The following is a 25,993-nucleotide window of genomic DNA, read 5'->3' as shown; positions in this document are numbered from 1 at the left end:
AGGCAATTTCAGTTTAACATAGGGAAAGACATTTAGAGCTATCCAACATTACAAGGATTGCCTGAAAAAGTAATGGCCTTCCCATCACTGTAAATTTTCAAACAGTGGCAGTCTCCTCTTGAAAGGAGACTGTAGATGGGATTCCACCTTTGAATAGAAAATTGAATGAGATGATTTGTAATTCTGCATATGCATACCAAAAGTCTTCCAAGACAGAACAACAAAATTTGTCCCAAACAAGAAATGCAGTCGGTCAGTCATGGTATATGTGCACATTTAATTACATTTACTGTAAATGCTTCTATTTTTATGACACAAATAGTTCTATAAGCTGTCCATATTCATAGCTCATTTTAGGTGACTAATGTGAAGGCAAATAAACCTTGTTTGTCTCTTGGAGCCAGGATTTACCAGTTTCTTGAGGCATCCTTTTCTTTACTTTTTGCGTGTGCTGAGCATCTGAACAACACACAGGGTTACGCACCCACATGGGGTATATAGGAAAGACCTCACAGGCAGGCAAAAAACAAAACAGGCTTTGTTTGGGGTGGGGGAGGAAGGGAAGGGCTGCTAGGAAAGAAAAGTAATAGCATTATCCTTTCCTCCTTTTATATTCAACCACTAAAATACTTATTTTATAGTTATTATAAATACTTTTTGAAAAAACCCTCAGAAGCATCATGGTGTAGGCTATGAGCTAGAACTGCTTAAAATTCTGTGTTTTCCAACTGTTCAGTGCTTGTGACATTCGAGCTATGAAACTGCTTTAGTTTTACTTAAAGACACAGCCTCGCCTGTTTTGGCTGTTTTGGCTTAGCAAATGAGCTACTCTGGCAGTTATGTAAAATAAATAAGAGGACTCTCAAATAGGAAAATGGGTTAACACTGTCTCTGCCTAAGTATGACTGCTCACTTTCAGTATTTGAATTTTTAACATTAAGAAGATTTTGGTGTATTTCCATAGATTTCAAGTAACGTTTTAAAGATTTAAAAGTTTTTGAGATCTGGTCCTCTACACATACCAAACTTTTAAAGAACTTCCATCACATTTTGGTACAAGTTTTAATAATGTTATTGTAATTACCAATTTCAACGAGGAGACAACACAACTGCTCAAAACACGTAACACTAAGTCTATAGCAGGTCTCACAGGATGCAAGGCTAAAAGGAACAGTGTTACTCTATTTGTCCAAAATTCACTTAAGGCCCAGTCATTGCCTATTGAGATATTAAACTGCCTGTACTTTCGATCTGTTCATAACTGAGGTTTTGAAACAATAATTTCATTTCACCCCCCCTTACCTACAAATATACTCAGTTGATAAAGCAGTTAACATATTAAATAAAAATAGATGGCTTTTTTAAAAAAATCAGAGCTACTGGATCATCTGTAGATTAATCTGGCATACAAACAACTGAGCCTATGGTAATGATAACAATAATAATAGCTAACACTTATAAAGCACTACTATGTGCCAAGTATTGTGCTAAGCACTTTATAATGATTTTATCTTTATAATACTTACAATTTATACAATTATCTCATTTGATTCGAGCAACAACCCTATGAGGTCAGTGTTATTATTATCCCCATTTTACAAATGAGTAAACTGAGGCAAAGGCTAAGTCACTTGCCCAGGATCACACAGCTAGTATTTGAGGCTGGATCTGAACTCAGATCTTTCTTATTTCACGCCCAGTGTTCTATCCACTGCACTGCCTAGCTACTTCCATGATGATGAGGATGATGATGATGATGATGATGATAACTAGCATTTATGGGACGCTGTAACATTTACAAAGTGCTTTATATTATTATTTAACTTAATCCTCATAATAACATTGGGAGGTAGGTACTATCATCATCCCTATTTTACAGATGAGGAAATTAAGAACGAGGTTGAGTACCTTGCCAGTAAGTGAGTAAGTGGGGCAGGATTTGAACTCACATCTTCCTGATGTCAGGTTCAATACTTTATCCATCATCCTGCTAATACTTGGGTCATGTTGTAATGCATTAGTGTCCATTCTGTGGGTAAAGAACCTTGGGGAGTAAAGTGGTGTGGGTTTATCAAAAAAGGTGTATAAATATGTTATAAGTAGCCATTAGCAGAGTTAAGATTTGAAACCAAGTCCTAACTTCAAATTTATCCACCTTTCTCTTATAGTGTATTCTACCAATCAACAAAGCTATAAGTATATAAGGTACTACAGGACAATTACTATAAGGTGACTATCTGAAAATTTTTTTTTGACATTTAAAATGGGAACACTTAAAACAGTTTGAAGGTAGGAACTATAGTTCACAAAGTGAACATGACAATGAAAATACATTAGAAGGACAACAATGCATCATAGTTTTAATCATAAAATGATAAGCAGGCTACCTTATGGTTAGTGACATTTCTTTTAGTCTATTCATAATACCTAGATATTTTATATTAAAAGCATCCATCAAGTCCTAGACCTTTTTACTTCCTAGGCAAGGTTTGAATAGCATGTCAGCTTTCTGTTCCCCCATCTCAACACTTCAAAATTATACTCTCTCTGTTATTATGGTTTGAATTTTCACTGTATGCCATGGAAAACAGAATTTTCTAGCATGAAAAGAGATGAACATGTATAAAACGTATTCTTAAGTGTCCTTCATCGCATCGGCCACCCACCAATGTCAACTGTGTTTTATATCCAACCTTACCACCCCTAGTCCCAGCTCTGCCTATGAAAAACAACTTACAATATTTTTATTGATCTTATGAATAATTATAAATAGTTCATCCTGGCAACAGTCAAATGCCCCTTTTTATTAAGCATAAAAAAGTTCAGGTGCTGACTTGCTGCCACCTCTAAGCATAGTTTTAAATATTATTTGTATGAATTGCTCATGTTTACATGTCTTTTAATGGTATTTCAAGAACAGAACTTGGAGAGGACTGAAACTTCCCTTGTTCTTTTTCAGCCATTATAAGCTCATACAAAACCATAAAGAAAGGATTAATTGGCATTGTAACTTGCAAACTGGCATTGTATCATGCTTAACTGCTTGACCTACAAAATAGGCATTAAAAAACATTGTAAGGATGACTATTCTAGCCCATTCCTGGAAGAATCTAAAATCTGTGGAACTCAAGAGAAGATACGAGGTGATAGTCATGACTACTTTAATGCTCACAGATTCGGTTCCAGATTAAGCATCAGGTGGATATGTCATCTTCCAGTCTCCTCTACTTTTTCCTCCCCAAATTAATGAAGGAAAGTACCAGCATTTTAACAGTTCAAAGATATTAACAATAAATACCGATTACTATTTAGAGACATCTAGAAACCTACTTCCTCCATTACCAGCTAAACCAATGACACACTGATGAAGCCTGTTTATGGTTGAAGTAATTTCAAATAATTTAACATAGATGAACAGAACATTTTCTTCTCATCACCTCATTAAGCACTTTGGGCCAGGACACAAGGATTGCTAAATGAGGTGAGGGGGAGAACATGTTCTAACCAGTTATCAGTTCTATTTCTCCAGAGGGGAATGATCTCTCTCCTGAGAAATAGCCACTAAAATCCACTTTAGGAAGTTTAGGTAGAGGAGCTAATTACAGGAGTTCCTTCAAGGCAGGGTAAGTTAATTTTTAAAAGATTATTGATTATAGCAAATCCACAACAAATCAGATTAAATAATAATGACTTTGAAAATAGTCTTTTGTGATTATTACTTCCAATCTCGTACAAAATTTCTAAATTTAATGTATCACCTACAACTTGCTTAGAGTTGGTATTCTCCTACTGGAGTGGGATGGCAGAGAGTAAGTATAGAGTAGAGTAAATAAGTATAACAGTGTACTGTTGCTTCTAATACTACAGCTAAAGAGATCTTAGAGGCAACTGAGTCCAATCCTCTCATTTTGAAGAATAAAAAACTAAGGCTCAGGGAAGTTAAGTGACTTGCTTAGGATCATACAGCTAGTTAGTGTCTGAATTGGAATCTGTACCTAAATCTTCTTGACTCTTAGTCCAGTATTCTGCCCACAGCCCTACTTTATCCTCACAAGAAATGAACATCTATTGAGCAGCCCTTGTTTAAGAGGTCATGGCAAGCATTAGTGACCAGAAAATATTTAATTGATAAAAACTCTTCTTCTATATAGTCACTCATAATGGCAAATATAAACTGAGTTCCCAACCCCAACCTAGGAAAATGCTTTTAATCAGCATATTGCATTTTTGTTTATAAAAACATATGCTGAATAAATCCACAAATTACCTTGTCAGAGGGCCAGGAAAAGAGAACAAAAATAAACTTCCAAAAATATATTTACAGAGCTTAAAATAAAGAAAGTCTTTAAAGGAGGGCATGAAGGATTTATTTTGCATATTTAGGAAAGCCCTATCGTTACTGCTTTTTCATTATATATGGAGCACTGAAGTAGTACAAGAAGACACCACAAAAAGGGAATATCTTGTGTTTTTTCAGCAATTTTTCAAAGATATACTTTTCCTTAAATACCAAAAGATAATATGATTTCAACGGTGTTGGCACTTCAAGTAGCACAGAATACACCCAATCTCTGACTAATTAGGTAATCTTTAGGAGAGTCTATGATTGAAAAAACTTAATGATTAGGTAAGCTGGCTCCTCAGGTGACAAGGAACATAGTAATCACCATAACCACACTGAAAGCTTTTCCAGTTTGATTGGATATGTCCTGTCTTACAGATAGTCTTTGAGAGTCCAATGTCAGTTCCAGGTCACCACGAGGCATCAGAATAGAACCAGAGTGGAGTTTTCTCTCTCTTACACACACACACACACACACACACACACACACACACACACACACACACACACACACACACATGTTTATATGTATACATATATGTATACACAACTAAGAAGGCAACAAACATTTAAAAATGTATCCAATGAAAAGGAATACATTTTTCAAATAAATCAAAGATAGTCTGTGGTTGCTGTTCTCCACCTCCACTTGTTCAATTTTTTCAGTCATGTTTGAGTCTTCATGATCCCAGTTGGGGTTTTCTTGGCAAAGACACTGGAGTGGTTTGCCATTTCCTTCTCCTCCTTATTTTACAGAGGAGAAAACTAAGGCAAACAGTGTTAAATGACTTGCCCAGGGCCACACAGCTACTAAGTATCTGAGGTCAGATTCGAACTCACAAAGATGAGTCTTCCTGACTCCAGGCCTGGCACTCTATCTAATGTGCCACCTGGCTACCCCCTCATGTCCCCGTAGTTAATAGCTTAATTAAAATTCTTGCCTAGTGATTTTAATTAATTTTAATCAAATTTTTCAAAAGATACAGAGTATTTATAAATAGCTCAGCTATGTAAATGATTACAAGATTCTATCCCTCACAATTTATCCTTTTTAACCATTTCATTCTTCTCTATGGAGGTACACTACTAAAAGTGATTTTATGATTACCTAACAAACATTTACTCACCCTGGGTGAATAGGAGATTAGCTACTTCTAAGTCATAAACTATTTACCAGCTCTGTTCTAGCAAACGGATTTTTGAAAATAAAAAGCTGAATTGAAATCTTTCTTGATTTAATTGAAGCCCTTATCTCTTTGTTCAGACAGGCAATAATTTGATTTTTGGAAAATTAATTTATTTCCAAATACTGTTACTCTATTCCACAAACTGAATGTTCACTCCCCCACTCCCTTTCCGGCATAGTCAGTAACAAGAATTTAATCTATAGTGCCATAAATCCTTGCTGGTAGTAACTTTTAACAGTGCACTCAACTTTAAAATCATATGACTATTATGCTATAATGGTTATGAATTCAAACCTTTTATCTGGTAAATTTATAAGGCATATTTCAGCTTTTGTTGTTGCTGTTCTAAAGAAGCAGCATATACAACTCAAAATCCCTCTCTAAGAGAAGAAGCAGGGACACTTCAACCCTATTAACATCTAACATATTAAAAAACTCACTATGTTGACATGAATTCCTGGGATTATAAGGCCCAATTATTGCAGCCAATATTTCCTCTGATAACCAGTTCATCTGCCTGTGCTTATCATGTGATAAGCCTTATCTTCAGATTATATGCCCAGTGATTTCCTCATCTCCTTTTCAATAGCAATTTCCAGTGGTATGAAGAAAAGCTAAACTAAAAGAGGGCAGAAAAAAATGGCTAGGAAACCTGAGTTCATTCAAAACAAAATTTATTTTCACTGTAAATTGACTTATTTTGGTATCTTTTTTAGACAACTGAGCTATAACTTACGGATTTTCCAATTTAACATTCGATTTGATTTTAAAGGTGAGCCCTGAATTTGCCATTTTCAAATACTCAGGGATTTCTTCTATTCACTATTATTTCTTTAGTGGTTCTTCAATAAAACTGAAGGAAAGAATCAGCAAATCAGAGAAAGAAAGAAGAGCACAGTAGTGGCAGGAGGGGAGGAAAGAAAAAAACTTGGAAATGCACACCAAGAGGTTTAATGGAGTACCATGGACCTTAAAGTCATTTAGGGTATTACATGAAGGACATTTAAAGCTATGATGCATTCTTTGCAAACATCAACATAAATAGGATGACACTTCTTGGTATTTCTCCTGTGGGTTGGATGAAATTCAGTCAGAATTTAGTCAGTCAACCTCCAGGGGAGTCAAAGGATCATAGAATCTCAGAGTTGGAAAGAATAGTGGCTACTATGTAGTCCAACCCAAGTATGAAAAGTGGACATCCAATTTCTACCTAAACACCTCCAGTGAGGTCTAATACCTAATATCTCCTGAAGCAGCCCTTGTTATTTCTAGAGAGGTCTTAGTTCAGCCTTTCTCAGTTAAGCAAAACAAGACTATTCTCTCTTCTGTTCCTTTCCATACCTGAAGAAAGCTATCATGTCCCACCTGTCTGTTTTCCAGATTAAGCATCCCCATTTCTACCATCACATGGCATGAGGACTTTCATGATATTGGTTGTCCTCCTCTTAGCACTCTAGTTTATCAGTGTTCTTCCTAAAATGTGGCATCCAGACCTGACTACAAAATTCCAGATGTGGTATGACTGGGGCAGAGCACAGGGGGACTGAGATCTCTCTAGTCTTAGGATCTATACCTCTCTTAAGGCAGCCTAAGATGGAATCAGCTTTCTCAGATGCCTCATAACATTATTAGCTCATCTTGAGAACCTGGTCCCCTTAAACCACCAGATCTTTTTCAAACCAATGTGCTATATAATCATACCTCCTTTATCTTATGTTTCCACAGCTATTTTTTTAACTTGAGTGTAAGACTACATACATTTATCCCTACCAAATTTCATCTTAATGTTTTTAGCCAATGTTTATACAGTATTTTGAACCTGCATAGCCCTTTATATACATTATCATAAGAATCAGAGTTAGTGCAATAAGTGGCTCAGATACCTAGTCCAACTCCTTCATTTTACAAATGAGGAAACAGAGGCCCAGAAAGGTTAAATGCTTTGCTCTAGTAGTATATCCACATAGCTAGCCAGTGTCAGAGGCAGGATTCAAAACTACATCCTCTGACTCCAGAGTCATTGATCTTTCTACTGTACCCTGTGACAAATCTCATTTGATTTTGCTATCAGTCCTGTGAGATAGGTATTATTATTATCTCCACTTTACAAATAAGGAAATTGAGATTTAGGGAGTTAAATGACTTGCTCAGGGTCACAAGGTTATAAAGCATCAGAGACAGGCCTTCCCTGCCTCCAAATTCTGAGTTCCGATTTAGTCTTATATGCTAACTTTTCAAGATATTTTAAAATCCTGATTTTGTCATCCAGGAGGTTTGTTATCCCTCCTAAAGGAAGCAGATGGTACTCTGTTACGATAATTGCCTCTGGATTCAGAAGTTTGTTGTTGTTCAACTAGGGGGTTTTCTTGGCAAAGATACTGGAGTGGTTTTCCATTTTTTTTCCTCTAGCTCATTTTACAGATAAGGAAACTAAGGCAAACAGGATTAAGTGACTTGGTCAGGGTCACACAGAAAGTTAAGCATTGGAAGCCACATTTGAACTCACAAAAAGGAGTCTTCCTGACTCTAGACCCAGCACACCATCCCACTACACCACCTAGCTGCTCAAATTCCACCTCAGAAGTTTACTACCTCCTGTGTGACTTTTTGGCAAATCCCTTTAATTCAAACAATCCAATACAATTTTTAAAAATGTATCAAGCAATGATTTTTGCAGAGTACCACACTAGGTGCTAAACAGTCACTATATACAAATAAGCCCAGGTTCCTGACCTCATAGGGCTGTACACATAATAAATACTAAACACAGTGTTATAGGACACCCCAGGTTATTCAAGAGTTCTCTCCCCCACTCCCAAGGTAGAGATAGCATTTAAGTAAAGCTTCAAAGTATAAGTAGGATTTCAAAAGGTAAATAAAAGGGGTAAGGGGGATGTTCCATTAGGTAACAGAGTAAGCAAAAACACAAAAAGCAAGAGTCTTTGGACCACTTTTAGGGATTAGGAAGGCTATACAAAAGAGAGAAATGAAAATTAATAAACACAAGGGTAATGTTTGTTCTCTTTGAAAGAGAAGGGCTATTAACTATTTGATTCTTTTTAATTTAGGTGGATAATAGCTATTTCATTTTAATCATATTACTGAGAGATGATACTACATTAAGTAACCTAAACCATCAACATAGTTTTGTGAATAGAAATTCTGTTGTCAGGGATCTGGGAAGGTGAGAACGAAAAGCTAAGAAGCACAATGTTAGCTACACAGATATCTCTCTCTCTGTATATGCATACATATATATGTATATAATTGGGAATATGTGTGTGTACATATATATCTATATATATTCACAATTCACAGCTATTCAATTAATATATAATCAATCCTTCATAGCTGGTTCAGTCTATGAGTCAATGGTATCTGCATTAAAGAATACTATTATTTCAAAGATCATTGTGAAATTCTCAGAAACAATCATACTTAAAAAACATTCAGTAGTCACTGAACTTAAGCTATACAGCTTGGCCCCATTTCTTAATCCCCCCAATCAAAAGGAAACAGCTAAAGAAAGAAATGTGGTGGTAGATGGAACTCTCTAATGAAATCATGTTTTAAAAAGGCACATACAAAGATATTTGACTCCCGGATCCATGCAAGAGTGACATGGACCTAGAAGAAGAGTGTCAGAAGTTCCAGAAAGCTCTAAATAATCCAAGACTGTCAAATGCTAATGACAACAAAAATACCTGTTGTTCCTACTTCAGAGCAAAAGACTGAAAGGTTCAACTGCTTGGAGGCAGTTGATAGAGAAATGATGGGATCAAAGAGATCAATAGGTCGAAATGACAAAGATAAATTTACGAGAAATACCAACTGCAAAATACAGGACGAGAGAGACTTGGCTTAAACAGTAGCACATGAGAAAGACCCAAGAGTTTTTCACTGACTTCAAAATCAGAATAAGTCAACAATGGGAAAGGGCAGACAAAAGATTTACCATAGTCAATAGATATACAAATAGAGATAAGCCTAGCAAGAAAAGGAGAGACAACAGGTCCCACTATAGTCTGAATTAGTGAAACTACATCTTGAGTATGGTATTTCTTACAGAGTACTACTCCATGACCTACAGACTGGCAAACATACAAGACTATGACCAACTGGGTGAAAGGTCTGGAAACTGTGTCTTATGAAGAATAAATGAAGTTACTGCAGATGATTGATAGAATTCAATTCAACAGTTAAATGCCTACCAAGTACTTGAGAAGCAAATAGATTTTTGGGGGAGGAAGAGGAGGTGATAAATAACAATAATAATTTGGAGAGATATCAGACTGAAGAACTGTGCAGTACCAGAGGTCAAAATTAGGACTAATAAATGGAAATTATTAGAAGGCAGTTTTCAGCACAATATATATATAAACTTTGTAACAATTAGTTATTCCCTTGGGGCAGCTGTGTGACCCTAGGCAAGTTACTTGACCCCATTTTCCTTTAAAAAAAAAAAGCTATTCCCAAATAGAATAAACAGCCTCCTGAGGTAGCAAGCTTCTTTCAATTAAAGTAGTTAAACTTGACAACTGAGTGCCAATTAGGGAATTCTGCATGAAGTAGAAGATTAGATTAGATACTAGAAACACAATGTGTCTAATGATTGGGAATGGCTCATCAAATTATAAGGATATAATGCAATATCACTGTGCCATAAGGAATAATGATCTATGAATTAAGTATTTCTATTACTCAGATGATGGAAAATGAAGACAGCAGGAGTGACTATATGTGTGTATTTGTACATAAATATGTGTGTGTGTGTGTTATACACACAACACAATGTAAATAAATACAACACAGACAGGCAACCGAACTCTTAACTGCAACAGGTCAGGGTCAATATTGCACTTTAAAACTTTAAGTTATTAATCAATTTTAACTTTTTTCCTTCAGAATATATATTCTGCAACAGGGTTTTCTCAGATGTTTTTTGGAAATTTTGTATTATATAGAAAGAAAATGTATTAGGTACATCTTGAAAAATTAAAGCATTTAAAAAAATTTAACAACTTGCAAAGTGCATCATGAGACTCAGACTCTATGTTTCTTTGGGTGACTTCTTCAAGGTGGGTCATGGAATACAGATTATCCACTGGGCTCCTTCCCCCACTATAGCTGGCTTATGCTAAAGGAAAATTGTGGAGACAAGGGGGGAGAGAATCACGCTTCAAATAAATGCTTATCTCAAAAACAAAAGATATGCTTTTGTTCAGGTACAGTTTGGACTAAACAGCCTCTGAGGTCTCTCTCAGAGAGGTGCCAATCATAAGTAAATCAAATGTGTTCACTCCTGCCCTCCCCCCCAATGATAAAGTAAATCTGTGTGTAACCATGTTTTGATTCTTGGTCTTTGTTTCGGATTTTCAATTGGTTATGGCTCCTAAAATGTTTATTGGTTCTCAAATTCCTGCAGCTGCCTAATTTTCTGACAACCCCTACCTTTTTCTTTCTTCCTTTACTTAACTACTGATATGTAAACAAACATTAGATGCCTTGGGGAAGATAATCCTTATATTACTCTACCCTGTTATCTCAAGGCAAGAGGGTGGAAGAGGGGGAGGATGAAAGGAGAGGGCTATGTAATTTTCCTGAGCAAGGTCCCAGGGTGTAGAGTTTATAGCAATTCACCTGAAAGAGGAAACCACGCCGCTAGGACGGCACTACCTGCCTGGCGTTGTATGCCTTGCCTAGCTTTAGAGCCATGAGAGAGGCAAGCAATGATACACAAAATGATTACTGCCTGAAGGCACAAGCAACAAATTAAATGTAGCAATTAAATCTTGCCAAACTTTTGGCCTTCTTAGGAACAGGACAAAGATTTCAGTGACAGGTTAGATAGGAAAATGTAAGGTTGTTTAAGTCACTGGGGAGACAGGCAGAAAACAATGACTTCCGTCTGACAATGTTTGCAAATAGTCTCTGCCTGGGGAGACTTTGAGTTCATAAGCATAAGTTTAAAGCAGAAAGGGATCATGTTCAACTCTCTTCTGAAAGTAAAGAAAATCAAGGTTCAGAGCAAAAAGAAGTGAATTACCCAAGGTCACAAAGGTTATATCATCCGATGTTCTTTCCACTCTATCCCCTCCTAAGTTTCATATTACATATCATTCAGTAATTTCCTCCCCTTCATTCTTCTTTGTTCCAAACTCATATCTGATACAATTTCATAAACATTAATTCATTGGATCCTCACAACTCCAAGTTGATCAGCTGAAATCTTATCACCATGTTGCTAACTCAGCCTTGGACATTCAACACCTTCCCTCAGCCTCCTCTGCTCTCTGATTGGAGGGCAGGTTTGAGGGTAGAGTACTCCTCCCAAAGCTTTCTTTTATAAAGGGCTAGGACCCAGGCTTTGCAGCTAACTTTCTACTTTCCATCAGTAGCTCTGTTTAGTTTGGAGTCCATAGAACATGATGCCCCACTCTTCACCAGGTACCCCCTGGTCCCCAGCCCTTCCAGCTTTTCTGTGTGTTGTCTTCCACTATTAGATTGCAGACTCTTTGAGGGCAGGAACTGTCTTTTTCTCATTTATATCCCCAGAGCTTAGCACAATGCCTGGCATATATTAGGGGCTTAATAAATGTTGATTGTATATTATTAATAAATATTATATTGTATTATTAGGTAGATAATAATATTTAATCCCACTGGATATATAAGGAAGCAGAAACTCAGGGGGTAAAGGCCTTGCCCAAAGTTATACAGCTAAATGACAGAGGCAGGATTTGAATCCAGGTTTTCTGACTCCCAAGTCCAGTCCTATTTCCATTATGTCACGCTGCCACTCCATCAAGCATAATCATAGGTTTCTAAAGTGGGCGATACTGCCCCCTGGTGGATTCTGGAACAACATGGGGGGTGTCGATAGTAGCCTCAGGTGTAATTGGGGGGCGTTGAATAAATATAAGGGTTAACCTAACCACAGTGGGTGATGAGTAAATTCTTTTTGAAAAGGTGGCAGTAGGCCAAATAAGTTTGGGAACCTCTGACTGGTACATCATATACCACAAACTCTTTTTCTTTTTGGGGAATCTTAATGAATAATATTAAAATGTGAACTGCTAAAAGCAGGAATTAAAATATGTAGCTGGTAAGTGGAAGATCTATTATTAGTCTCTCTAGCTATTACATGACAGTTTAGGTTCATTATTAAAGACTTGGGTTTCTTTTTTTAATCAATACATTGCTTTTTATGTGAAGATTTCTGGCAGTTTACTTTAGCATACTCATGTGCTGGTTTGTTAGTACTCCCACTACCCATAAATTCCATTAAATAATTTACATTTTCTAGTCTCTGAGTACCTTGATGTTTTTACAATATGGTAAACTAGGCAAAATTTCAGGTACCAGTTGGTCATTTGGAGCAATTATATCAAAATTTTAAAAATATTGCTTTTATTTGTTATCGCAAGTATTTATTCCCTGAACAGTAACTTAAACTTGCCAACTATTTTATTATTCATAAAAAGGATTTTGTTCTGATAATTAAAGGAGAAACTGAGGAAAAGCTGTGGTCTTTAGTACTAACACTAAATCGTCTCTTTTTTAAGAAACATTTTTAGGGTTTGGGGGGACACTTTGATATTCATTTCTATTAATGACTGATTTAAAATGTCCTTTTCTATGGCTAAAATATCTATTTTTTAAAAAGACTCAAAGCCTACATTTACAAAGCACCCTTCCCCCAAACCCAGATGGCAATGTTCATTAACTCCTTAGGAATTAGATCCTAGCAGAAAGCTCTTGAAAACAACAGTTCAAAGCAACTTAACAGGCATAAGGTTCTTTCTTCCCTTGAAGCTGTGGCTCCAGAATATTACTTTGTTTAACACAAATGTACTTATTTTTACCCTTCTGGTACCATACACACTTATTTCCAGAAGCACACATCACCAACAGTAACACTGACAATGTTTAATTCATCCCTTTACATAAACAATAAGAACAATAACATTTCATATATGAACAATTCATTAACTGTCAGTGTTTTGGCACAGGTCTTTCATACTCAAAAGAACTTCATAATGTTTGTGTTTTCATTATCATTTTCTTTTACTGGAGAATTGTTCAAACACACACATGACAAGATTAACAAAAATAACAAACCAGAGTCTCCAAAATGCAGAAGAAAATGTCCATCTAAATTTGGGGTTGTCCTGATGATACATACTGGCCAAAAGTCATCAGAGAAAAGAGGAATCTGGAGCTGCTAACATATAGGAGTTTGATATTTTGTACTCTTCTCACAGTCCATCCCACAGGTTCAATAAAAAATAAAACACTAGCACCCTGGATTCCCAACAGTGGTAGGGATGTTGTAAAATTCTCAATAAATCCTTTCCAAAAAGAACCATGGAATGATTTAGCACCTTTTGGCAGAGGGTCTCATAAAGAAATAAAACAAACAATAATTGGTGCTGCAAATATACAGACGTAATATTTGCTAATTTGGATTTTTTTTAAAAAGAGAAATAGGGATTTTTTTAAAAAAGTGATCCATCAGTGAAGAGAAAGGTTGAGCTTCTGTATAGTTCTTCAGAGGAGAGGAAGAAGGACTAAACATTTTAAAGGGTGGTAAGTCAGTTTCTTGCTTGAAACCATATGGACTATTATAGAAAGATAGGTTTACTAACACTGTTGTTGGATCTGTAAATTGGCCCAAACTTTGCTGAAAATTGCTGGAATATATACTTTGCAATTTATGCTAAGAAAGCATCTAAAATATCTATTATCCTTTGACCTAGAGATCTCACTGCTAGGCATATACTACAAGGAGATTCCCTGATAACATTAAAATATTCACAGTAAGCACTTTTCGTAGTAGCAAAAAAACCCCTGAAAACAAAGTAGATACTTATTGATTGGAGAACAGCTAAAAAAACTGTGTTGCGTGAATGCAATATAAATCACATATGAACTGATACAGAATGTAGTAAACAGAATCAGGAAATAATATACACAAAACCTCCTACAATATAAACCAAAAAGAATCTAAGTATAAATGTATTAGACAAGCTTGTCCTCAAAGAAGAGTAAAACTGTACCTTTTTGAAGAGGGTGTGAAAACACAGCATCTATCAGTGGATAGAGAGCTGGGCCTGGAGTTGGGAAGACCTGAGTTCAAACCTGCCCTCAGAAACTTATTAGCTGTGTGATCCTGGGCAAGTCACTACTCAATTGTTGTTTGCCTCTGTTTCCTCGACTGTAAAATAGGGGATATTAATAGCACCTTCCTTGCAGAGTTGTTGCAAAATGTATGCAAAAAGTGTTTAGTAAAGTGCTTGCTTGGTACATAGAAGGTGCTATATAAATGCTTATTCCTTTGTCCCCTTCCTGGTCAAGACTTGGTTAATGATTTTGCTGAAACTGATTTAAAAAAAAAATCATTGTTACAAAGGGTGGCTGTCTGGGTTGGTAAGGGGAGATGTGAAGACATTAAAACAAATGGGAATGAATAATTTCTTTGAAATGAAATTTATAGGGACAACTTGCAAGTTTCATTAAGGCTTTGAAATCACCATAAATGACTGATCAAAAACAAATAATAGAAAGAGAAAAAGGAGATGGTCAACATATGGGAAGACCACATACAACAAAACAAAGCAACATCTATATTTGTGCTCTGTTTCAAACTCCAAAGCTACAGGTCTACTTTAATCAAATTATGGCTGGTAGACAGTGTTTTAACATAGAAGTTTTAGAAAAATAGGTAAAGTTTTCCCACAAACACTGTAAACACAAATATACCACTTAACATGCTGGAGTGCCTCAAAAGGTCAAAAAAGGGAGTGGGCCAGAAGGAAGGGAGAGGAACTCTTTATATTTCCTTGGCTGAAATAATAAAATGTAACCCACGATACAATATGTACAATACCAGATTTCAAGGAAAACTCCTTCAAATTCAACAGCAGCTAGCAGCTTGTCTCTATTTGCTGTCACTCTAGATCAGAGAAACCCACATGCTTTTTTTCCTATTTTACCCCTCCCTCCCTGCCTCCCCTCCAGTTACACTTGAGCTCTCTGACTGAAAAGGTCTGGAACAGATTAAAAGTCGGGCCACAAAATAAAAAGCCCTGGCATGTTGTCAAGCCTGTCTGGGATACACATACACAGTGGGCCCTAAAAGGGAAACTGAAGACAGTAAGAGAACCTTGTGAAGCTTTTTGGACATAGAATTCTAGCCAAGAGGTTTGATTTTTGCTGGTTGGGGATTTGATGGGGGACCACAGAGGCAGAAAGCTTACTTATTTTTAAAGGAAAGGCCAACTCCATGTTGATAATTAATGGAACTTTACAATGATCACAGCAAGCTATTTCATCCCACTCCTGTAGTTGAAATCATTGCTCAAAAATGAAATGTTTTGTTCTAATTCATGACCTTTGCTGCTTAGCTAAGATTTTATTCTCACTCTACTTCAGAAATGCTTAAATTGAAAAAATGTAACATGACTGTTTTTGTTGTTGTTGTTGTTGTTGTTGTTGTTTTAAGACATGGAAAAGCTGAGTCTATTCCTTCTAGGATGATTTAGAGAAACAGAGCTGGTATATCTCTAGTCACTTACATTTATTACCTCTCATAGTTCCTTGGTTTCCTGTTTCAACCACAAGGCCTTATTGATGTAATAAACAGAATTCAAAGTTGCAAATTACTAGCATGCTGCATTACCTCTACAACATACAAACAGGTCTGCTCAAAAGGCTAGTGTTTAAGCCAAACCATCTATCTGCCAAAGCTGACAGCTTCTGAGTATGCTCCACCTTTGACTTTACTTGAATAGTGGGTTCAACCTGTCTGCAAGACTGGTCAGTTTAGCCTCCTCTGTATTTCACCTAAGGGCAAATGAAGGTCTGAGTTTTGCAGTCTCCCTCCCCTCCCCTTCCCTTTTTGGTAAAAGGTACCCACATAGTCAGTCACATGAGATTCGTAATACTTTGGACGGCTTAGTTATTTTAACTAAGCAGACCTAAGTTTTTCCACGGCTGCATTTAGATGGCATTCACAGAGTTAATACCTCTTTCTCGTAAGGGCCTTGCCAGTTGTTGTTAGGTCAACCCCTGTAAAGCTTCAAAGATTTTTTTATCCTCTCAGCCTGACCTACTCAGTGATCTGCACACTGTTTTCATTTAGCTGCACTGAATCCAAGACTAAAGCTTCAAAATCACAATGATCTGCTCCTTTTTATACTCATTTTTCCATAGCTCTGGAAAAATACCTCAGAAATCCAACTAAAGAAACCGAAAATAGTGAATTATCAGAAAATAAACCAAAAGCAAACTTGTATGCCATTACTAGAACATGCACACTCGGGGGATAGAGAATTCCTGATTTGGGGTAGGAGAGGATATGGTGATCAAGAAAATGAACTGATTTTGTTGTTGTTGAGGAGGGGGGGATGAGAGAAAAGAAGGGGGGGGGAGAGAGAGGGAGACAGAGACAGAGAGACAGAGATATTGAGGTTGTGTACTTTAGTTTCACAAAGTCGAATTACACTCATTAACCCACTTTCAAGGTGACTGGTTGATATTTCAATTAAAGAACAGGGCTGGGTTGGCATGAGTTGGAAGCCATCTCAGTAGAAGTGAGGCATAAGAATATGTTGATTGCATCACAGAGAAGAGCTGGAATTATGAGCTGGTAAGCAGGTTTCAAATACTACTTGACAGCCTGATTATTATTATAATTTCAAAAGACCTTTAAGTAAGGTCATTGAGTCTCACAAAGATTTGTGAGGAACAGTGATTTGGGTCAGTTAACTCCAGGATGCCTAGCAAACTAAAAGGTTTGGCTAAATAACTATCCTGTACTTCCAAGATTCCAAAGTTTAAAATGACAAATGAAAGTGTGGGGAAAATAGTACTTAAAAAAGTAGGGTGGGTTCTGCAGAGTTTTTTCTAATGCTATTAACTATTAAATATGTTGTTTACATTTAAACACATGTACACAGAGAAAGAGTAACGAGAGATATTCTAAAACATTTGTCTGAGATGAACCTTTACCAAAACGAGGGTCAAGCCTTGGGTCTAGCCAAGAGGTGGTCTTGTTCTTATGGTTTATGTAGTAAATTTCTCCATCCTGGGTCATGGCTTGTTCCCATCCATCGGGAAGGGGCCCTGCAATATAGAAGGAATTCATTGTTGGCTCTTTATTAGCTGTAGCTGAAAAACTGATCTATTTTTAAAAAAACTTCACATATAAAACAATTTATGAAACTGAGTTGAGTTTATGTATGTTCTGAGAGAAAAGTCATGATGGCCCTGCCACCCATCCATTAAACTAAGCAAACAAAATAAGAATGTATCCCTTTACTAATAATTAATTTTATTTTAAAAGCCATATTTTATAATGTACTTTTTTATCCTTTATTGTTATTTAGCAACAACCTTCCTAGTTTCCAAAATCCCTTCTGAGATTCTGAAAGACATCCTCATTGTTATGATCTATGATGACAACAACAATGATAAATCAGGTCTATGAGAATGAAATTATCATCAGTATCAAAGATAATGAAGATCAGAGCCCACAAAAATTTCTCTTACTTCAGTGGATGCCTTAGTTAGATACCGCCATTGCTTAAGCAACCTCTACAAATATGGAGGGCCCTCAGATTAAGGGAACTAGGAATGTAAACCTTCGAGGCACAGTATTAAAAGTTTACTCATTCTCTCCCTTCCCCCACTAGATACATGTAGAGAGTATTATCCTACTATCTCAGGCATAACATAGTGAAAACATCTTTGGATTTGGAGTCAAAAGACCTAGATTCAGATCCCATCTCTGGCAGATAATGGCTATTACTCTAAGGATATCAGTAACCTTTCCTGAGCCCCAATTTCCTCTTCTACAAAATGAGAATAACAAATACATATACCGTGGTGTTTTGTGGGGGAAAATATGTTGTCACACATAAAATACACTTCGGCTAAGCCACTTAATTTTCTATACTTCCTAAAGATGAGTTATTTGACATAGCATTAGGGAAAAAACATTGCATCTGAAGTCAGGAGAGATCCAGGTAAAATCTTACCTGTAACACTTTCAAGGGAATGTGTTATGGTCAACTAATATAACCTTTGTGACGGTCAGTTTTCACATCTGTAAAATAGGGCAATAATACTTATAGTACCTACCTCACAGGACTGTTTTGAGAATCAAATGAAATAAATGCATACAACTCTGCAAAGCTTAAAGGGCTAAATAGCTAGTTAAGTGTTAGGAGTTGTTAATTATCATAATGAAGTGAATTTGGTCTGTAGGGAGAAAATACAACTGTCAAAGGAAGGCAGACAACAGGCTAAATGGAAACACCTCATGCCAACTGAATTCCAAGTGGTCTGCAATATAGTTAATTCTCACTTAAGACACTGGTGGAAAAGAAAAGCCCCAGGGAAAAAAAAAAGGATACAATATACTGGACCCCATATCAAACTTTCAATCTACCAAAATTTCTGGATGGAGGAATCAAAAGAATACAGTCCTTTTCAAGATGTGTAGGTAAGCTAAAACAAACAAACAAAAAAGCCTCCTCTTCCAATGAAGACAACAGATACTTCAAGTCCTAGTAGGATTAGGCAGGCATAACAAACCAGGTAATTGCTTTGTGGAGAAACTACCTAATGAGGCTTGGGATGACACTGAAAGTCTCAAATGAACATCAGTTAGGGATCAGGATGGGGCAAAACATGGTGCTGAGGATAAAATTGGAACTCCCTATGGAATGAGGGCACTTCCTACTCTTCTCCCAACCCCCTAGAATCAGAGATAGCTTTGGAATTTTTGGTATTATTTGAATATTCAATATTATTTCAACAAAGGGACAATATCCTACCTCCCCCAATCCCACCATCATGTCTACATTGTCATTCCTAGTCGCTTTCTTCCAGAGGAATTTAAGTTACATTGTAGTGGGTACCCCCTAAAACAATGTGGGTTGTAGCCTCTTTTACTATTAAACTATACACTGTGCTAAGTGCTAGAGATACAAATAAAGGCAAAAACAAGGCTCTTGCCCTCAGGAAAGAGGGGAGACAACATATAAATAATTAGGAACATGTGAGACAGATACAGGGTGGACAAAAGATAATATGAGAGGAGAAGACTCTAGCAACTACTGAAGAAGTCTGGAAAGGCCTTCTTCAGAAGGGGGATATGAGCTGAGTCTTGAAGGAAACCTACTCCCATTTTTGGATAGCTCTAATGATTTAGGGAGTTTTTTTTAAATCCTTGGGGAATTCTACCAAAAGAAATCAGGTCAAACAGGTACGCCCATTTGTAGTTATGGTGTCTCACCTGGGCCAGAGATTCCAAATCAGCGCACTGGGACTCATCATTGTATCAGAGGGAGCCTAAATGGTGCAACTGGAAAGCCATATTTTCCTATGGCTCTGGCTCATGTGTCCTACACTTTTATATTTGTCTTCAGAACAATACCACTTTCCTCCTCTGCCACCCTGAATCAGATGGGTTTGATCTTGGATTGAAGCAATCTATACTCTTTTTTTCTAGTGGAAACAGAATCTAAATATGAATCTAAACTGGATTTAGAGCCAGAGGACTTGGTTCAGATCCCAAATCTGCCAATCATTTCCTCAGTGACCTTGGCTAAGTTCCTTCATCTCTCTGAGCTTCAGTTTCCTCATCTGTAAAATGAAGGTGAAGGTTGGACTCACTAGCTAGTATCTGTATAGCTCTCTAAGGTTTACCAAGTGACATTTGAGATATATTATCTCATTTGATTCTCACAACAATCCTGTATGTAGGTCCTATTATTATTCCTATTTTACAAAAGAAGAAATTGAGGATGAGAGAGGCTAAGTAACTTGCGTGGGGTCACACAGTAAGTATGTGAGGCAGGAATTAAAACTCTGATTTTCCTGACTCCCAGTCCAGTGTATAACCTCTAAGGTTTCTCCCAGCTTGAAAAGATATTATCCTATAATTCTACTGTTAGTCCCACTATGGCCCACAACTGCACTACCTGTTTCATTGTATTTAAAAATATAAAACCATTCTTAGCTCCAGGGGTACAAAAACAGGCTGGACAGTGGGATTTGGCTTTTTGCTTACCCCTGATTGTTCAATATATCTTTACAAATGCCAAATGAACCTAGAAGCTGACTAGCAAGCCACTCTTCATGTACATTTTAGAAATATGTGTCATAGTAAAGGAAAAAGATAATTTATCTAAATGAGCACTCTCTAAATTTTGATCCAGAATCACAGAATTTCAGAGTTGAAACTTCAGAGACCATTTAGTTCAAACCACACCCCCCAAGTATTTCCTCTATCACACATGTATGAAGTGGTCATGCCACCTTCGCTTTAAGACTTTCAGTGAGGGTGAACCATTACCTCTGGAGGAAGCCCATTCCACTTTGGAATCACCTTGACGATAGGGTTTTTCCTTACACTAAGCCTAAATTTGCCTTTTGCACCTATCCACCAACTTCCACCTATTCCCCCTAGTTTTACCTTCCAGGACCAAAAAGGACACGTCTGCTCTCTCTTCTACATGCCAGTCCTTCATAGACTTGAAGACAACGATTAGGTGTCCCCCAAGAATCTTGTCTTTTCCAAGCTCAATATCCCCCGTTCCTTTGGTTGATCTTCACATGGCATGGATCTGAGGAGTTTGGATGCTCCCCAGCTTACCACTGTCCTTTCTAAAATACTCCAGATGCAGTAGGAACAGTACAGAGTAGAGCAGAACTATCACTTCTTCCTTCCTAGAAGCTGTCCCTTTCTTAATTCAGCCTTAGCTCTTATTAGCTTTGTTGTTCGACATACGACACTGCTGACACATTCGACTTGCAGTCCAGTAAAACCCTTCAAGGTCTGTTTTAGAGACACTGCCTGTATCTATCTATATATATACAGATAGTCTTCCCTCCTCTTGCACTTGTGTATTTAGCACAACGTTTCTGGAAAGATTACATTATCCTCTACTTCTCACTTCCCTGGGTTATTCCAGAAAGATGTTTGACTATCACGCCAACAAAAAGGGAATTTCAAATAAGCAGAACAGATTGGAAAAAAAAAGTTCTGCACATGCATGGAGAGGTATAACTATTCTAATATGAGAAGTAAAGCAAACTACAGAGATTTGGTTAAAGGAAGATGTCACTGTTTAATATGCTATGAATGGCATATAACTGATAGCCAAATCTGGATTACTTAGTCTTTGGGGAAAGCATTATGCTACTACTGCTAGGTAGGTTGATTGGCTGGTTGCTATGGTAGAAGAAGATCTCACTTCTTGAAACATTAAAAATAAAAATAGACAAAATTCTACTCAGGATAAGGTAGGTAACTGGCCAAATATTAATGTCCCATTTCTGATTAAGGACTCTCTTGAATTAGAGATATCTGGCTAAAGACAAACCAAAGCTTAATGAAACAAGATTTAGATCTTCTTGGAACTCATGGAATCAGGCTCAGTTTTTTTTTTTACCAGTCCAAAAACTTAGGAATAGCAACTAGGCCACTAGAAGAAATGAATGGTTGCCAAAAAACATTATTCTGTGTTCATAGTGTGGCACTAAAAGAAAGAAAACACCAGAGAAATTAAAAAGAAGAATGAGTAGAAGTTTGGATTAGATGAACTAAAATCAAATCAACTCAAATTCTAATTCAACAAATTTATAATTACAAATTTAGTTTTGAAAATTTCATTTCCTTAATTATCATTTATTACCTATAAGATAAAATAGACTAGCCTGAGGTTTCTCCTTAAGTTCCCTCCTTTAGAGAATTCATTTACTCACACAGTTTGAGCTACGCAGAAGGGTGTAGAAGAAAAAATACTAGTCTTTCAATGAGGGAGGACAAAAGTGTGAATCTTGCCTTTAAAACCTACCATATGCATACCCCTTGGCAAGGTACAACCTCTCAGCGCCTACTCTCTGCAAGATGGGGACTAAAACACAAACAACAAGAGAGATCAGAAAAGGCTTTCTGTAGAAGCTGGCACCTGAGAAGAGCACTGAAGGAAGGGAGGTATTCTAAACAGAGGAAATGAAGTTTTCCTTACCATATCCAATCCAAGCCCTCTGTACTCTGGCCATCCTTTCACTCTCTTCCCACCAGAGCTTGGACTCTGCTAGGTAAGTTTTTGCCTCATCTTGCCTGGAATCAAGCCTCCCTACTCAGTTCCAGGCCATTTCCAAATGATGCTGCTGTATATACTCCAGCTTTAGCCTGCAACCTCACCCCCAGCTCCCATTTATATACTGTCTTCTCTGATGGAATGTAAGCTTTTTGAGGGCATGGACTGTTTTGCTTGCTTGTATCCCAGCATTCAACACAGTACACAGAGTAAATACTTAATAAGTGCTTTTTCAATCATTTGTTCATTCAGTCAAGGCATAGTGAACAACATAAACAAAGGCACAGGTGCAAGAGAAGGAACACCAAATTTGAGGAAAACTAAGTAGACCAATTGGGCTGGAACTCAGAATATGTGAATGGAAGTAATGTAAAATGAGTCTGGAAAGGTAAGCTGGAGTCAAATTATGAAGGGCTTTAGATGACAAGTTTAGGCATTTGTAAAGTTTTTGGGCAAGGGAATGACATGGTCAAACAGCAGCACTTAGCTCAGTATCTGACACCCAGTAGGTGCTTTATTAAAACTAGTTGACTATGCTTTAGGAAGATTATTTTGGCTGTTGCATGGAGGATGAATTGGATAGGGAAGAAACTGCAAGCAAGGCATCCCATTAGGAAACTACTGTACTAGTATAGGCAAGAGTGATAAGGGCCTGAACTAGAGGGATCAGTTACAAGAGATGTTATGGAAGCAGAATTATCAGTGCTTGACAACTGACTAGATATGGTGGATCAGACATCGTACAATGTTAAGGATGACTCCAAGGTTGTGAATACAAGTGACTGGAAGGATAGTGATACCCTTACCAGGAATAGCGAAGTCTGGAGTAGGGACATTTGTAGGAGGAGAGATATGAGCTCGAACATATTGAATTTGAGGTGCCTAAGGAACATCAAAATAGAAGTGTGTATCGGGCAGTCAGTGACATAGAGTAATTCTGCTCCCCCTTCCTCCTCACCATAGCCCATCAAATACTTCTGCATAATTTTCATGGCTACCATTTCTTTTCCCAACACAAAACCCCCAAAGCTTTTTTTTTCTAAGTTACATACATCCCCAGTATCTTTAGTTGCTTTTTTACATGGTATGGTCTAAAGAGCTCTCACCATCCTGATTCCCTCCCATCTAATTATTCTTCATCCACAGAAAACTCTGCCTCCTTAAATATGGTACTGAATGGGATAGCTAACATGAATTCAATAATATAAATGGGCTAACAATGTTCAAAACAAATATCAAGGTCTAATCAAATGAAATTTAATACAGATAAATGCAAAATCCTGCACTTGCTTTAAAAAAAAAACACTTCCTGAGAAAATAATGGAGGAGGAGATAATAACAATTCCTGTGAAAAAGATATGGTTATATTAAACGACAGACTCAATATTTAGCATGTCATGGGCAGCCAAAAAAACCTAATGCAATCCTGGGCTTTATTGAGAAGCAGAGATTCTGTTTGAAGAAGGCAATAATTTTGTTGTACTCTATACCCTAGTCAGATCACATCAGGGGTACCGGATTCAATTGTAGGTATCACATTTTAGGAAAGATACAATCTCTTTGTGTCTACAGCTAGACATCTAGGAGGTAAGAAGGCTGGAAATGATGATATATAAGCATCAACTAAAGAAATCAAGGGTTTTAATTTGCAGAGAATATTTAGGGGTGGGGATGATAACTGTCTTCAGACATCTGCATGCCTGTCATTGAGAGGAGGGATTAAGCATGCTCCACTTGGCCCCAAAGGAGAGATCCAGAAGTAATGGATGGAAATGCAGAAGTGCAGGTTTAGGCTTGATGTCGGGAGAAACCTTCTTAAGAATTATGAGCTATTTAGACGTAGAACGGGGAAGACTTCCCACTAGCAGTCTTCAAATAGAGGCTGGATGACCACCTGTCACTCTCATTATAAAGGTGGCATAGGGTGAGCTAGATGGCTTCTGAAGGACCTTTCAACTTTGAGATTCTGTGAAGATGACACTTTCTCTGTGAAGTCTTTGTTTATCCCACAAGCAGAAGGTATTCTTTCCCTAGAGTTTTCCTACAACATTTTGTCTGTACCTCTCCTTTCCCCCATTCATACTCTACTCTGGACTAAAATGATTTGTGTACATGCCATATCCCACATAGTACAGGACAAGGACTATGCGATATTTTACCTTTTTCTTTCCAGTACCTAGAACACAGACATAATAAATGTTAAATGCTATAAAAATTCAACAGTGTTGTGGCTCTGCATGGTTCATATTCAACAAAGTATTTCTTGAATGAAGATAAATTTGCATTTCAGCATCTGTAAAAGATGTAATATGAGGTTAGTCTCATAACTGGACTATTTGCTTCCAGTCCTATTCAATCCATCCTCCACAGAGCAGCCAACAGTCCTTTCTTTGGGATCTCAACTTTGAATACATACATGGTATAAAAATAATTTTTCAACAATTAGATATCTAAAAATGGACTGAACTTCCTGATTAGGTAGTGAATTTCCTGTCACTGGAAAGCTCTGAACAGAGCTTATATGTTCACTCAGCTGATTTTGTAAAGGAAATTCTTACAGTGGATAGAAAATCAGATTAGATTAAACTCCAAATCCCCTTAAGTTTTGTTGGGGAGCTTTTTGGGGGGGTGAGTCAATGGGGGTTAAGTGACTTGCCCAGTGTCACACAGCTAATAAGTATCATGTGTCTGTAGTCACATTTGAACTCAGGGCCTCCTGACTCCAAGGTCAGACCTCTATCCACTGCACCCCTTAAAATTTTGAGGTGCAATGATTCTATATAAGCAGTCATAGCTGAGTGTGGTGGTGTATGCCTATATCCCCTGCTTCTGGGAAAGCCTTAGGCTGATAGATGGCTTGAGCTCAAGAGTTCAGAGCTACAGTAGGACTAAAGCCAATCGGGCATCCACACTACGTCCAGCACCAATGCTGTGAAGTCCTGGGAATGGAGAACACAAGTCTTCCTAGAGAGGGATGAACCAGCTCTGGTTGGGAAAAGCAAATAGTGTTAAAGCTTCATTGTTGATCAATACAGGGAGTGGGCCTGTGAATAACTATTGCACGTCCAGCCTGAACAAGACAGGGAGATCCAGTCTCCTCCTCCAACACCCACCCATACACCTACTTAACTACCTACCCACTTAAATACATAAGAAATATGCCACCCCTTGGCATAAGGTAGAGCTACATTTCAGATAAAAATCCTAGGACTAAGAACTGGAAGGGGCTTTGAATATCATAAAGCCCAGCCCCAGTACTTTACAGATAAGAAAATTGAGGCCCAAAGAGTAACTAACTTGCCCAGGTATCACTAGTAAGTAGCTAAGATCAAGATTTGAATATTCTT

At 37.3% G+C, this 25,993-nt stretch overlaps 1 protein-coding gene across 12 annotated transcripts in view; it reads right to left on the bottom strand.

Annotated features, from left to right (window-relative positions):
- The window catches only part of YAP1 (Yes1 associated transcriptional regulator), a 153,218-nt gene that overhangs the window by 31,015 nt on the left and 96,210 nt on the right, over positions 1-25,993 (bottom strand). For 4 of the 12 annotated variants that reach the window (XM_020996117.2, XM_020996121.2, XM_020996119.2 and 1 more), the window contains exon 4: positions 17,536-17,655. The exons of 4 other annotated variants lie outside the window; for them this stretch is intronic. In XM_020996117.2, coding sequence (XP_020851776.1) covers positions 17,536-17,655 — 120 coding nt within the window. The remainder of the gene's footprint in view (positions 1-17,535; positions 17,656-25,993) is intronic. 4 more of the 12 variants (XM_020996118.2, XM_020996122.2, XM_020996120.2 and 1 more) reach the window with 1 other exon arrangement.

Source organism: Phascolarctos cinereus, unplaced genomic scaffold (assembly GCF_003287225.1).
Source record: "Phascolarctos cinereus isolate Bilbo 61053 unplaced genomic scaffold, phaCin_HiC Scaffold_726;HRSCAF=1367, whole genome shotgun sequence".
Lineage (NCBI taxonomy): Eukaryota > Metazoa > Chordata > Mammalia > Diprotodontia > Phascolarctidae > Phascolarctos > Phascolarctos cinereus.
The sequence above is the reverse complement of the archived record's forward strand: the minus strand, read 5'-3'. Positions and strand labels throughout refer to the sequence as shown.